The sequence below is a fragment of the Poecilia reticulata genome, linkage group LG16 (assembly GCF_000633615.1).
Source record: "Poecilia reticulata strain Guanapo linkage group LG16, Guppy_female_1.0+MT, whole genome shotgun sequence".
NCBI lineage: Eukaryota > Metazoa > Chordata > Actinopteri > Cyprinodontiformes > Poeciliidae > Poecilia > Poecilia reticulata.
Genome location: NC_024346.1, coordinates 14,891,321 through 14,904,645, shown reverse-complemented (window position 1 = coordinate 14,904,645; position 13,325 = coordinate 14,891,321). Strand labels below are relative to the sequence as shown.

At 38.0% G+C, this 13,325-nt stretch overlaps 2 protein-coding genes across 5 annotated transcripts in view; one reads left to right on the top strand and one right to left on the bottom strand.

Moving 5' to 3' along the window:
* Window positions 1-13,325, bottom strand: part of adam22 (ADAM metallopeptidase domain 22) — a 60,375-nt gene that overhangs the window by 12,836 nt on the left and 34,214 nt on the right. For all 4 annotated transcript variants that reach the window (XM_017309539.1, XM_017309540.1, XM_008431664.2 and 1 more), the window contains exons 7-14: window positions 7,908-7,974; window positions 7,373-7,449; window positions 6,947-7,021; window positions 6,486-6,557; window positions 3,954-4,120; window positions 3,786-3,870; window positions 2,649-2,739; window positions 2,518-2,569 (exon numbers count right to left, since the gene is read on the bottom strand). In XM_017309539.1, the coding sequence (XP_017165028.1) occupies window positions 2,518-2,569; window positions 2,649-2,739; window positions 3,786-3,870; window positions 3,954-4,120; window positions 6,486-6,557; window positions 6,947-7,021; window positions 7,373-7,449; window positions 7,908-7,974 (686 nt within the window). The remainder of the gene's footprint in view (window positions 1-2,517; window positions 2,570-2,648; window positions 2,740-3,785; window positions 3,871-3,953; window positions 4,121-6,485; window positions 6,558-6,946; window positions 7,022-7,372; window positions 7,450-7,907; window positions 7,975-13,325) is intronic.
* Window positions 8,155-12,978, top strand: cldn12 (claudin 12). The gene is made up of 3 exons (XM_008431663.2): window positions 8,155-8,313; window positions 10,203-10,440; window positions 11,223-12,978. The coding sequence occupies exons 2-3, from the start codon at window positions 10,222-10,224 to the stop codon at window positions 12,069-12,071; spliced, it is 1,068 nt and encodes a 355-aa protein (XP_008429885.1). The 5' UTR covers window positions 8,155-8,313; window positions 10,203-10,221; the 3' UTR covers window positions 12,072-12,978.

Below are 13,325 nucleotides of genomic sequence, written 5' to 3'. Positions count from 1 at the left end.
ATGTTTTGGTTTCAACCAAATTGCCCCAAGGGGAGGGAAATATTGGCAGGTCTGTCACAAAGGTATGGACACTGAAAACACTCAGTATTTATCCAACTATCCGCGCCCTCATGCACACAGAAGCTACGTCCTGTGGAAACAGCATGAAACTGTTACTCAGGTTAACTAGGTCAGGCATGCAGCAGGTACTACAAGATAAATACAGGCGGTTCATTGAATACAAATGTCTGAAATACCATTGACTTGACTTTAGAGATTCAGATTGGTCCATTCACAGGTGACAGGCGGAAAAGTAGCACCTGTCCTCTGTCATGAAACCTCTGGTTTATTTTGATAGAGAACTAGAGCAGGATCTAAAGAGGCTATGTTAAGGAAGTCAACTATTGTTACACTGAAATGAGGTAAATGTTGACAGATGAGAATGACATTGCAGACTGTATCAATCGGTTATTAGTGGACAAAAGCAAGTGATGACAAGCCGCGACTTGTCTGAGGAGAGGGCAGAGAGCTGTTCATTAGGAGAAAACAATTGTAAGGTTTTCCCCACAGATCAGCCAGTGACACTGACTGAAAACTAAAAGAAATACAAATTATCTAAATGTGACAATTTTTGGAAGTAGTATGAAAAATACAGCAGATTATTGAGCCGTATTTGTTCATATTGTCTACACCAGAGGTGTCCAGAGTGCGGAGCCGTCTGTGGTCCTTGGAAGCAGAGGCAGTTCTTGACGGGCAGAGCGGCATTAGGAAGAGGGACACACTAGCAGCTGATACAGAAAAAAAATTATTTGTCTATCAGTTGCACCCTGAACAAGTGCTCTGTTGCTCAATCCGAGTTTAATTCCTGTATTTTGATTGGTGGAGGTAGGAGAGGCATTTATGCCAGAACCGCTACTGCTTGGAAGGATTCTGTGCGGCCCGCAACCATAAATAAAATATGGTCCAAACTTGGCCAGCCAAGGCAGGTGGATGATGCAGAAAGACTCTTTTTCTTAAGGGTGGAAATTTCTAAACGCTAGCTAGGTCTATCAAAAGAGATGCAGACAAAATAAAGTCTTCTTAAATTAGAAAAAGTTGGGTGCAGTACAAAATCTTTTATTTACCATGATTTTGTTTTAATTTTGATATAATATAAAATAGAATCACAAACATCCAGTTATTTAGTTGAAACCAGTCTTGGGTGAACAAAAAATAAGTTTTGCTAAGTGCAAGAAGTATTTTTAAAGGCATCAACTATAAAACTAGAATAGTGTAAGAAAATACAATTCAACACAATTTATTTTGATATCTTACACCCTCCTTTAAATAAAGTAAAGCTGTTGGGTCCTTTTATTGGCTCTACAATGACTCACAAATAATCCTGAACAAATATCAAACTAATTTGTTTGCTTCATTGAAATAATGCTTGTTTCCTTTTTATGATTAGCTAATGAATCTTAAATGAAATTCACTTGAATAAAAACAAAATTGTTGCCTGTGAATATTTTCGGCTTGAAAATTTTGGCAAATTTCTTGGACGCCACTGCTATAAATAAAAACAGAAGCTGGAGCTGACGTGACGTGGTGCTGCTGAATGAGATGGTTGAGGTGACTGACAACTTTCAGTTCCCCAAAAATAAAAGATAATAATAAAAAAAACAGCACAAGCAACTATAGAGCAAGCTTCTGCTCACCTGCTGTACCTTTCAGGATAGAGGGAAAACCAAAATGTATTTAAGAAGAGGGGTATACACTCACAAACACAAAAATGCAACAGACACACACATCCATACGCAAAGCAAGCCTTCACAGCATAGAAACACACTTCAAGACAATATCTGGATTTAAGCATGGACAAAAAATGCACAGTGACTTATTATTTACCGTTTTCTTATCTTAACAAGGAGGTGATAGACGCATTTAGACAGCCTTATCTGGTGAAACCAAACAGCATGAACATATCTGGACTGACATCTAGTGGTAAATTACAGAACTACAGCATACTATAATACGATACAATTGTTATTTGTGTAAATATACAACTCTGGAAAAAATTAAGAGCCCCTTGCACTGAGGTAAAAATCTCATGGTTATTCCACCAAATACTGATTTCTGAACTCTTCCTGGGTTAAAACATTAGTATTGCTGTTTCTAAATGAATATGAACTTATTTTCTTTGCATTATTTGAGGACTGAAAGCACTTTTTTTTTTATCTTTTTTCTCATTTTCTGCTATTAAATACTACATTTTTGCTTGGGATTTCAGAGACAGAATAAAAGCACAATGTTAATTTTACTCAAACATATACCTACAGAGAGTAAAACCAGAGAAACTGATCATTTTGCAGTGGTCTCTTAATTTTTCCCAAAGGTATATATAGAAATTAAGGCCTCACCAGACACCACAGATACATTAAATTAAATTAAAACAGCAAAGAAGAGGTTTATCATGAATTGAGAATGAGTCTAAAGTCAGCTTTGTAAATGATCTAAAAAAAGTCAGAAGAAAATAAGAAACAAACATTTGTTCCAACTTACCCAACGTCATCCATGATGCAGCCTGCCCATCGATCATCACACTTACATTCACCTTGAGAAAGAATAAAAACGAGGCTTTGAGTTGTGGTTTTACGAAATAAACAAAACCTAGGAAAGGTTTCTCTGCATACCGTTGAGGATCCTCTTCTTGTCAGAGAAAATGCCGATGTTCTGACCCAAAGACTGAGCCAGGGTGATGGCCATCTCATTTGTTTTACCATACTGATGCAGACAGAGAGAAGACAGAACAGCAGGAAAAGGAAGAAATGCAAAGAAAGACAGTAGTAGTGTTAAGGAGAACATTTATTTTGCTTAAAAACTAATAAAGTCACCATTATAAACCAAAGAGGTAATTAAAATAACTGATCTAGATTGAGTTGAAAAGCAACAAAATGTTTACTGGAGTTTGTAACATGAAACATAATCAGTAATAGCAACAAAAAGTGGGAAATAAAAAAGTTGAGTTTAATGTCTTTTACAGCCACTCCACTCTCATTTTTTCGTTTTACATTTTCATACATTGTCAGACTTCTCTATTCTGCTGCAATGACTTTTTTTATATCCTGCATGTCTGATTTGAAATGCATAAAGTCTGATCAACCATCTGCAAACTCACTTCTACCAACAAAACTTCAACTCTGGGTGTCCTGTCATATTGTTTCCCATCCATCCATCCATCCATCCATTTTCTTGCACCCTTGTCCCTTAGTGGGTTCAGGGGGGTTGCTGGTGCCCATCTCCAGCTCATATTGTTTCCTTTCTCAAGCAAAATGATTTTTAAAATCTAATGTATAATACAAACAGAAAATACAGTAGTTTGCAGAAGTATCCATGTACTTTGACCTTTTTCCTTTACAGTTAAACTGTATTTCATTGTGACAACACAAAGTAGTGCATAAAACTGAAATGTGAAAAACATGATGAATGGTTTTCATTTGTATTTAACCTCCTTTGCTGTGAAATTGATCAAATAATTTCAGTCTGAATGTGTACAAAGCTGGACACACCCATAAAAAGACCTGCAACTGTGATTCCAGTAAAAAGTGCAGGGATTGACGGTGTTGTTGGATACAAATGCATGCCACACTTTTCGCTATGAACCATTTTGAAAACCATTTGTCTTTCCTTTCTGATCTAGTTCACTATTATGTACTACTTTGCATTTGTCTCATCTGCTGAGGTTGTTGGCTATAATGTGACAAAATTGTGAAAATGTACCGTTTGTCCCTTCCTAAATTGTCCTTTTTGTTGCGGGACATTAGCCTCACCTCATTGACTCCCCCTCCTTTGGTGAGAGAACAAACTCCTCCAGTATAAGACACCGCCCCCCGGTTGCTATGAAACTGATTCCCTCTGCAAGGAAAAGTGTGTTTAGCAAAATAAATCTGCGCACAAAAAAAAATCATTAAATTTCACTTTTGAATCAGCAGACTCACGAAAAGAGGTGAACAGAGTCACACTTCTCCTTGATGAAGTCCTTCCTGTACTTCATGAACTCCTTCAGCGTCACCATGGGGTCGTCATCGATGTTGAACTTGTTGTCCACCGACCAGGTTTCCATAGCGACGAGCACAATTTGGGTGTTGAGCTGTTCCCTGAAAATCTGAGGGGAGGCAGGCAGGAGAGGGGTAAACGTGAGGTCAAAGATTAATGTCTGGAAGTCACAAAGCTTGATCTGTGGAGTCGCTGTGTGGTGGAGAAAACAGAGGGAAACAGAGAATGATGAAACCAGACCAGCATCACAGCAGACAGACATGATTTATACTCATTAACGTCTCCAGCTGCTCGTTAAAGCAGAAGTCAAAGCGCTGCTGTGATCCTGCCATCAGACAGCAGCACATCACAGGAGACAGGCAGTCAACAAAAACGGTCAACAAAGGTAAAAAACAGGCGAAGGCAAATATTAATACTTGTGCCTTTCATGTCTCCACAGACATTTGTTTTATTAACGCAAACACTGAAGATCAGAAAGTTTACATTGAAAGGAGACTGGCAGAGGTGATACAATTTTTTATTTTTTTTTCCCCTCCACACAACCTGCCCTGTCAATACATTAATTTAAGAATTTAAAGTATTAGAAAACAAGCAGATAATATGCAAACATGGAAAATATTCCACAGGGAATTTACACCCAGCCTCTGCTGCTCTCCGAATATGAAAACTAACAGGAACACTATCTAAAGACATCTGCAGTTTTATAACAAAAAACACAATTAACTCTTTCTTTTTTATTTACAGTTGCAAATAAATTAGAAAAAAATAAAATCATTGTACCAGCATTTGGCTGGTACCACAAAAAATTGATTTAAATTAAACTAAGACTTTTTAATTTATTTTGAAATTAAATTAAAGTTTTAATTAAATTGATTTAAATTAAAATTGTAATTTATTTAAATTAATTTAAATTACATTTTAATTTAGTTTAAAATCAAAATTATTATTTAAAGTTATTTGATAACTTTAAACATAATTAGTTACGTTAATTTAACTAATATAACTATTTAAAATATAAATAAGCTACACTTATTTATAACTAGTGAGTTATATTTACAAACAAACATAACTTATTTACATTTTAAGCAGCAAAATATAAATACATTATATTTTACTGGTAGGTAATCCATGCCTTTCTGATTCGCTGGGGTATAAAAATATGCTGTAACACAAAACACCAATTACTTTTAGGCCGGATCAGGAGTTGGATGGTAAACATCATTGTGTGTATTTTGTTAAAACTTGCTGGTGATTTTACTGCAGCCAACAAACTCCAGTGGATCTGACATGAAGGAAAGGACGAATATATTGGAAAGCACCTCAAGCTCCTTATTAAGTACAGTAGAGGATCTGTGATGATGCGGGTCTTCGTTTCTTCTAAATGCTGTGGTTGACACAATTACAATAGAAAGTAGGTCACTAATGTAAGTCAATGTAAGAGTCGGCATTGCTTGTTCCGTCAGAAATGAATTAGCTCTGTGGTAAGAGGATGGCTCACTGCTCTGTGGGAGCAGAACATTTCTGAGTCTTGATAGTATGATCAACAGCAACATTTGTGTTGCTACAGTCCTAGATGTCGATGGATAAAACACATTCTGTGGACCCAATTGGGAGGGAGTATCCTCAGCTCTTGAGTTTTACAAGATCCTTCAACCAATTTGCTTACTTCAGCTTTGCGTTGTCACGTCTTCTGCTACATGTTAGATCAGAACCAACAGCTTGTTGAAGTGCATGAAACCATGAATCCTTTCAAACACCAGGAACGAACATGTGACATCACTGGGTCTTTTAGTAAGATAATGATCCAGTATCAAATTACCACAGAAAAGCCTTAGTAGGCATTAAATCAATGCCTTGTGAAATGCTATAAAAGACTAAGTGCTGTATTGTCAATGGGGGTTGTTCAAATTATTAACAGCAGCATCACTAAAAACAATTACAACTCAACATCGAGTTAGAAGTTGGATTTTTTTTCAGTATGAAATCATGCCGATGCAAGACTTTTTAAGACTTTTCACATTGCTAAATTTTGTATATTCTTTAAAATCCAGACTCTAGCTGGACTGTGTAGCATTCAGAGTGGAAATCAATGAGTCCTTTGTGACCCCAGAGAGGTTCCAACAATCATCCCCAAGGGCACAACGAAAAGTGTGACCTCTGTCAGACTTCACCAGCCTCTCGGATTACAGATGCAACCCTGCAGCCGGTCAGATTTCAGTGACGCAGCACGTGCATCACAGCTGCAGAAAAGCGTCTGCATCAGGACCGTCGGAATGCTGCTGCTCTCCCCAGCGGCGGAAATCTGACAACTCTTAGCTGCCCGGGTTAATGGCTACTTAAATCCCTTTCAAAGGAGAGAGTATAAATGGCCAGAGTATGGTTGGTTAATTGATAAATCAGTGCAACGTGTGCTCGGCTTCTGCTGGAAGTGATTGTGGCGAGCTTTCCAAGAAGAAGATCGATCCGGTTCTTACCATGTCAGCTATATTGACCACTGTCTTAGCGTTGTTGTTCGTGTGCCCAACGGAAAGACGATGCTTCTTATACTGAAGGAGAAGAAAGAGAAACGGAGGACAGCGAGGGGACACACATAAAAGAGGGATTAGTGTTCCAAAATCTGGCTTAAATGTAAAATTTGAGTTTGCATATCCAAAAACATTTACCGTTTACTTTATTTCACAGAAAACAATGAATGACTATGTGTAGTAAAATTAGGCATTTAAAAAGTAAAGCCTTCTTTGTTTGCAAACTCGTACAAACTCTTGAATCAATATGTCCAGAGGACTGAAATATACAATAAAAAGTCAAACATCTGTAAATTATATACATGTAGCAAGGCTAATTGTAAATTATACAAACAACTCTGGTTTTTATCATTTAAACATTTATACATCCATAATTAAATGGCATAAACTATAAAACAGCTGCAGCTTACCATGACATGATCATTGATGACCATAAGCTCTATGTATTTGGTCTCATCTTCTACTCTGCGTGACAAACGTGGAGCCTGGAAGGAGAGAACAGATTTATCATTTCTACCAGACGGACGTTTGCTTTGCAGTTCTCTTCCGTTGAGCCAGTGAATTTTAATGAGAAACTAAGAATAGTACAATAAACCCAGTAATACACTCATGTTTCCTGCACCACAAAAAAAGGGAACGACAAATCGATAAGTTGAACTTTCAAAAGTCAAACAAGATCTACCAGTTTTCAGATTTACAAAACAAATATTTACTCTGTTTTATTTCAGGAAACAGAGATAAAGGGAAGAAATAGTACAGAAAGAAATGTTTTGGGGGAGAGGGCCACAAAATCATTGACGTTTTAGCAACAAACACCCCAAAAACAGAAAACAAACCTGTCTCTTTTTTCTCCAGTGCACAACTTTTGACTCAGGAAAAGGCGGACTGGGGAAAGGTGGCTCTGGTAAATCCCCTGGATGTGAAAAACACTCATCAGAAACAGTCCAAAGCTGAGTTTAGCTTAAATGTATACATTTTATTAATGTAAATGATTTAACAAGTTGCAGTGTTTATTTGTTTATTTATTTAGTCAGATTTCAGTTTTAAAGTCTTCGTGCCAGCATAGAACTAGCAAAAAGTCATACAAACAAAGAAGCAATTATGAAAGTAAAACAAATTGCTTTCACAAGTAATTTATGACAAAAATACTTTAAACAAAATATCTGACAAGAGTAAACGTAAAAAGATACAGATAAACAATGTAATCAGAGCTAAAAGCGTCCAGTAAATTATTGAACCCTGGTGTTTTTGTTTGGCTGGGCTGGCTGTACATTCATTGTTATCGGATTATTCAGCACAACACTGCACATCAGTTATTGGAAAATTGCACATTTACAAATAAGCTTTCCATCTATTCAGACACCCACTTACCACCAAAGAGATCACTCAGCTCCTCCTGTCCAGCAGATTTGTATATCAGGTGAACTTGAAGATCGCCCTGAAAAAACAAGAGAAAATAAATTCACCAAATGTATATTGTCACGCCCATTGAATTTAAAAAATGGCGAATAAACATGAACTTCACCATTAATTAGCTATTTTAGTTTATTAAAAACTTGACAGAGCACAGAAGACATCCAAGAAAGGGTTAAGCAAGCTCCTGTGAGTCAGCGCTGAGGGCGGAAACACCCGAAGACGTCAACACGCTACATCCTGTTTACGCTCCGTTTGTACTGTAGCAGCGTTAGTTTAGTTTGTGTTCAAGTATGTAAGACGAGAGTGAACAGAAATGTCACCACGTTCACGGTAAAACACGACATATTTCGGGAAATACGAGGTATTTAAACTTACATTGAAATAATAAGTTTGCGTTTCATTTAAAGTAATGGTGATGCAACAGGTAGCTATTGTAATGCTAACTTTTTTAGCCGTTGTCTTGCTGGCTAATTAGCGTCCAATGGCCGATGTTTTTAACAAACACAATTGTTATTTTTAAGTTATTCTCTCAGTTTGGTTAGCCGGGTGTATTTCTGAAGCTGTTAAAGTAGGTTATAGTAGGAAAAAGCTAGATAATGGGTCGAGCTTAGTCGGTTTCGTGGCACACCAATAATCACAGCTGTCTTAGAGGTGATTGTGACAGAATTATGATTTTTTTTTTTCTCGTTAACCTGACTTTAGCAAACTGCTATTTGTTCAAGGTTTTGTTTGTAAGACTGTCATCCTGTCTGGTAACAATAACGAGTGGGGGCAATGGTTGCTCTAAGCTTGATTATAATGACATTTCGTCAAAAAACATGCAACATCAATCAGACATAATACAAAAGACTTCACAGAAGTTATCTAAACAAGCATACAATAAACAATAATACCCCTAAATGTATAACTTAGTAGATAAAATGATAATTATTAGAAAACCATGGTTAAAAAAATCAATAGTGTGAAAATAATTGTAAAACAAGGTCTTCAGAGAGGATGTTCCCAAAGTAAGGGCCAAAATCAATAAATGTTATAATCTTTCATTTGTCCTTCAGAGGGGAAATTTACAGACTATAAGCTGCAAAGTGACAGGCAAATAGATAGAAAGATAAAAAAATCAAAACATGACTCTTAACCAAGAGATTCAGCTTTTGCTTTAAAATATCCACAGAGTACCTGAGGAGTTTAGATGTGTTAAAATACTCATTGGGTAAAATGATACAGCTGACTATAGTTTATTTTTTCTACATGAAAGTGGGACCATTATAGAGCTGTAGTAATATTTACAGTAAGCATATAGAAAGGTCACAGTAACATGAAATAACCATTATATATTACTCTATTTAAAAAGTACAAAGTGCTTCACAAGATATGATTGAAAAGCAAAGACATATTTGAGAAGATAAAACAACAAACAGTAAACACATTTACTCTTAAGTGCTTGAGGTTAAAATATGATTCCCTTTAATAATGAGTTAAGCAAAAATATTAATAATAATACATTTTATTTATATATATATATATATATATATATATATATATATATACAGACATATTAGGAGACAGATAATTTCACATAATGAAAGGTCTCCAGACATTAGAGACTCTGTCAAATCTCTCTCCTCTTTAGTTTTGAGTCTGAATGTATTATTAAAAGCTAGAAACTAGGCTGATGCTGCACTTTTTCCTTCGGTGACAAGAAGCTAGCTCATCACATGCTTTAAATATAATTACTAGGATTTAATAAGTAAAACTGTTTCAGCTGAATGACATCTGTACTGTAATAATCACCACCATCTTAACCCAGAACAATCTCTTGGTTTACATTTGTTTAACTTTCATAATCTGTCCTGAATATAAAAGCAGGGTTCTGTCGCCGTCACGTAGCAGCAGATAAAATTCATGTTTCTGTGTAAATGGGGAGTTTATGTGACGCCCTGCTGGGTATCGCTCCTGCTGCCTCAGACTCAGAGTCATTCCCACTTTGTTGGCTAATGAAATGAGAGCATTGTCACTCAGGGACAGTAGATATTGGGTCAACTACATGCTGGTGAATAGATGTGTTATAGGGGCTGGCCCACAGCTAGGTCAGCTAGTGGCACAGTTACTTCAGCAGTAACAGGGTCAATCAGATGAACCTTTGCAACGTTGTTGTTTTCCAGGATTTTTTAAAGCAATTGTTGGAGTTGTTCTGCTTCACGTTGGAATAACTTGTCCTATCCGTGACTTCTTTTGCTTTTCTGCTACCAGAGGCCTCTAAAGACCAGCCATGTCGTGCCGGGACATCCATGCTACCAATGCCTTCGCCTTCATCATCGCCTTTGTGTGTGTGGGTGGGATTGCCGTGGCAGCGTTGATCCCACAGTGGCGCATCACCAGACTCGTCACCTTTAATCGCAACGCCAAGAATGTGACGGTGTATGACGGGCTGTGGGCTAAATGTGTGAGACAGGATGGATATTCTGGATGTTACTACTATGACTCAGAGGTATTACTCTAGATATTTTTAGATTTGTTTCTGATTTCTGTGATATTAAGTCCTAAAATGTCTGACAACTAAACAATGTCAATAAAAAAAACAATGTCGTAAATATGACACCCTGTACATACGTAATCGTGTCTTTATAAAATGAATACCTTTATCACATCATTTTAAAATATACTATTGTACACACAGGTTTTAAGAAAAATGTTCTTCCACACAAACTTGCTGAATTACACAACTGAGTGTTTTCCCTACACTGCCAATCCCACAGGGGGCGGCGTAGGGAAAAGCTGAAACCTGTCAGCCAATCACAATCCTTCAGACCAACTGACTTCCTGTTAAGAAGGAAATCTGGCACCTACAGGTTCATTTGATATTTAGGTCATACTACTTTTAAATACCATGTCAGAAAATAAAGTTAATAAAACACAAGACAACGTTGATTGGGAAATGTGTCAAATCACGTAAGTGGATATATTGATGTATTATTTGGCGCAGACTGTAGTGCGTGAACTTCTTAATCTCTAGTTTCCAATGTTCACACACAAACACAAATAAGAGTTCTTAGATCTCCACTTTGGTTTGAGTTTTTGTTAATTTTTAGTGATACTAAACAGAGTTGACAAGGTTGAAAGACCTAATCTCATAAAAATCTAGCTATCCGGCTCCTTATGGACTAGGCCTTACAGTACATGACCTACATTAAAAATATGCTTTTGTACATTAAAAACGTCTCGTTTTGTAATCCTGAAAGAAGAAACCATTGTGTCGTCCTTTTCTTCTAGTGGTACTCCAAAGTTGACCAGCTGGATCTGCGGCTCCTGCAGTTCTGCCTTCCTACAGGTTTCGCGCTGGCCTCTCTAGCCTTGCTTCTGTCCATGTCTGGGATGTGTAAAACCTGCTGTTGCTCAGACAAGCCTGAGCCGGACATCAAGACCACCAGATTCCTCGTCAACAGTGCCGGCTGCCATCTGGTGGCTGGGACCTTCCTGTTCCTCGGGGGAGCGATCGCCATCGCGCCGTCAGTTTGGTTCCTGTTCCGCACTAAACAGATGAACAGTAAATACGCCAACATCTTCTCCGACGGGTTTGCTGTCTATATATCCATAGGCTGCTCTGGAGGACTGATGCTAGCTGCGCTACTTACGTTCATGTGGTATTGCATGTGTAAGAAGCTGCCTTCGCCCTTCTGGCTGCCCCTGGAGCCCGTGACTTCCTCTCCGTCCACCCAGCCTCTCACTGCCAACGGATTCCCTCCTTCCCCGGTTTATGGACCGCAGCCATTCCCACCACAGGCGCTTCCCCCCACAGTCATCGACACGCAGCCGTTTGTGACGCCGCAGGGCTACATACAAAATGTGATGGCGCCCGCTCCTGCTCAGATGTACATGTCCCAGGTTTCTCCTGCAGATGGGTACGGATCAGAGATGGGAGGCTCCCAAGGCTATAGCTATGCGCCGTCCCAGAGCTACGCGCCGTCCCAGAGTTACGCGCCGTCCCAGAGTTACGCGCCGTCCCAGAGTTATGCGCCGTCCCAGAGTTATGCCTCCAGCTACGCCGGCCACCGTTACTCCACCCGCTCACGTATGTCGGCCATAGAGATCGACATTCCTGTTCTGACCCATCCAGAGTGAGAGTGCAGAACACACTGAAGGCCTCTGCCCGTCAGGCACCATTAAGTAGAGTGCTGATAAAACTAATAGACCCTGATAGAACAGAGCTAATAATGTGAGAGCTATATTTAGCCTCTAGATATAGTTTGAAAACTCTATCCAGGTAGGTCAGGCCTGAGTCGACCCAAACAACACTACTCCATGAAGGATTATGTTTTTTTTTTAAAGTGAACATTCCTAAAACACTGCATTCAGCTTAGTATTACAAAAAGGGAAGAAATATAATCATTTCTCATGAAATAAGAAAAGCCTATTGTTCCTCTGGTTTTCCAGCTGGGTTGGGAACCAGTAGCCCAAGTTGACTGGTTCCCTTTCTCTGAGTTTTTATGTTATATATTTTCTCACTTGTTACATTCCCTTTAAAATTATGTCTTTGTAGTGGAGGTCTCTGTTATCACTACTGATTATTAACACTGACTAGCATCAACTTTACATTGTTTTCTGTAAAGTGACTGATTAATGCCACTGTGTCACAGAGAAGCAGCTGTTTTTAATGCACTAATATTATGAATACTGTGCCACTTTGCTTTTGTTTACTGGTCTTAGCTTAGAGTTATGCTTTTGTAATGTGCTGCCTTTTGTGTTGAAATTGTGGCTCAAAGTGATTATTAATCTGTGCCAAATCTGCCTTTGCAAATGCAGAAGTTATATAACCTGTGGATCTAAACATTTGTGTCATAAACAAATATAAAAGTCTAATGAATGGAGCAAATGCGGAAACCAAATTTAACCTTGTTGCCTTTTTGATGCTTCTCATAAATTAGCACTGAGCAACAGTTTTAATTCTGTAACATTCAGGTCCATATAATGCTGTTATGTTTTTCTACACTCTCAAAGTTTTGTTTTAAATAAATTACAAATCACACTTGTGGATGCGTTTTAATATCCTCCATCTTGGGTTAGAAGTAGAGTAAAAGGTCAGACTGATGACCTCATTCGGTGAAGTTGTCACTGAAGGAAGAATCGATCCACAGCAAAACATCAACTTTACAATCAATTTGTGGTCATTTTAAAACCGCATGTTAAATTGACATCCCTCCCTTGAATATCGTCTCCTCTGCTTCTACAGTCAGCATTTAACGTCCGCTCACGATCTAGAAAAACATAGTTTGAATGACATTGAATGTAAAATTCATAACTGGTTAAGAACCATTTTAAAAAATGGTTTCATTTAATATACATCCAAGTAAAAGCTTTTGTTTTCATCAGACTTTC

Excerpts from the sequence above, each read along its gene's own strand:
- cldn12 (XM_008431663.2), top strand. The coding sequence starts at position 10,222 with ATGTCGTGCCGGGACATCCATGCTACCAATGCCTTCGCCTTCATCATC. Across the intron at positions 10,441-11,222 it reads GTTACTACTATGACTCAGAG|TGGTACTCCAAAGTTGACCA; the intron begins GTATTACTCTAG and ends CTTTTCTTCTAG.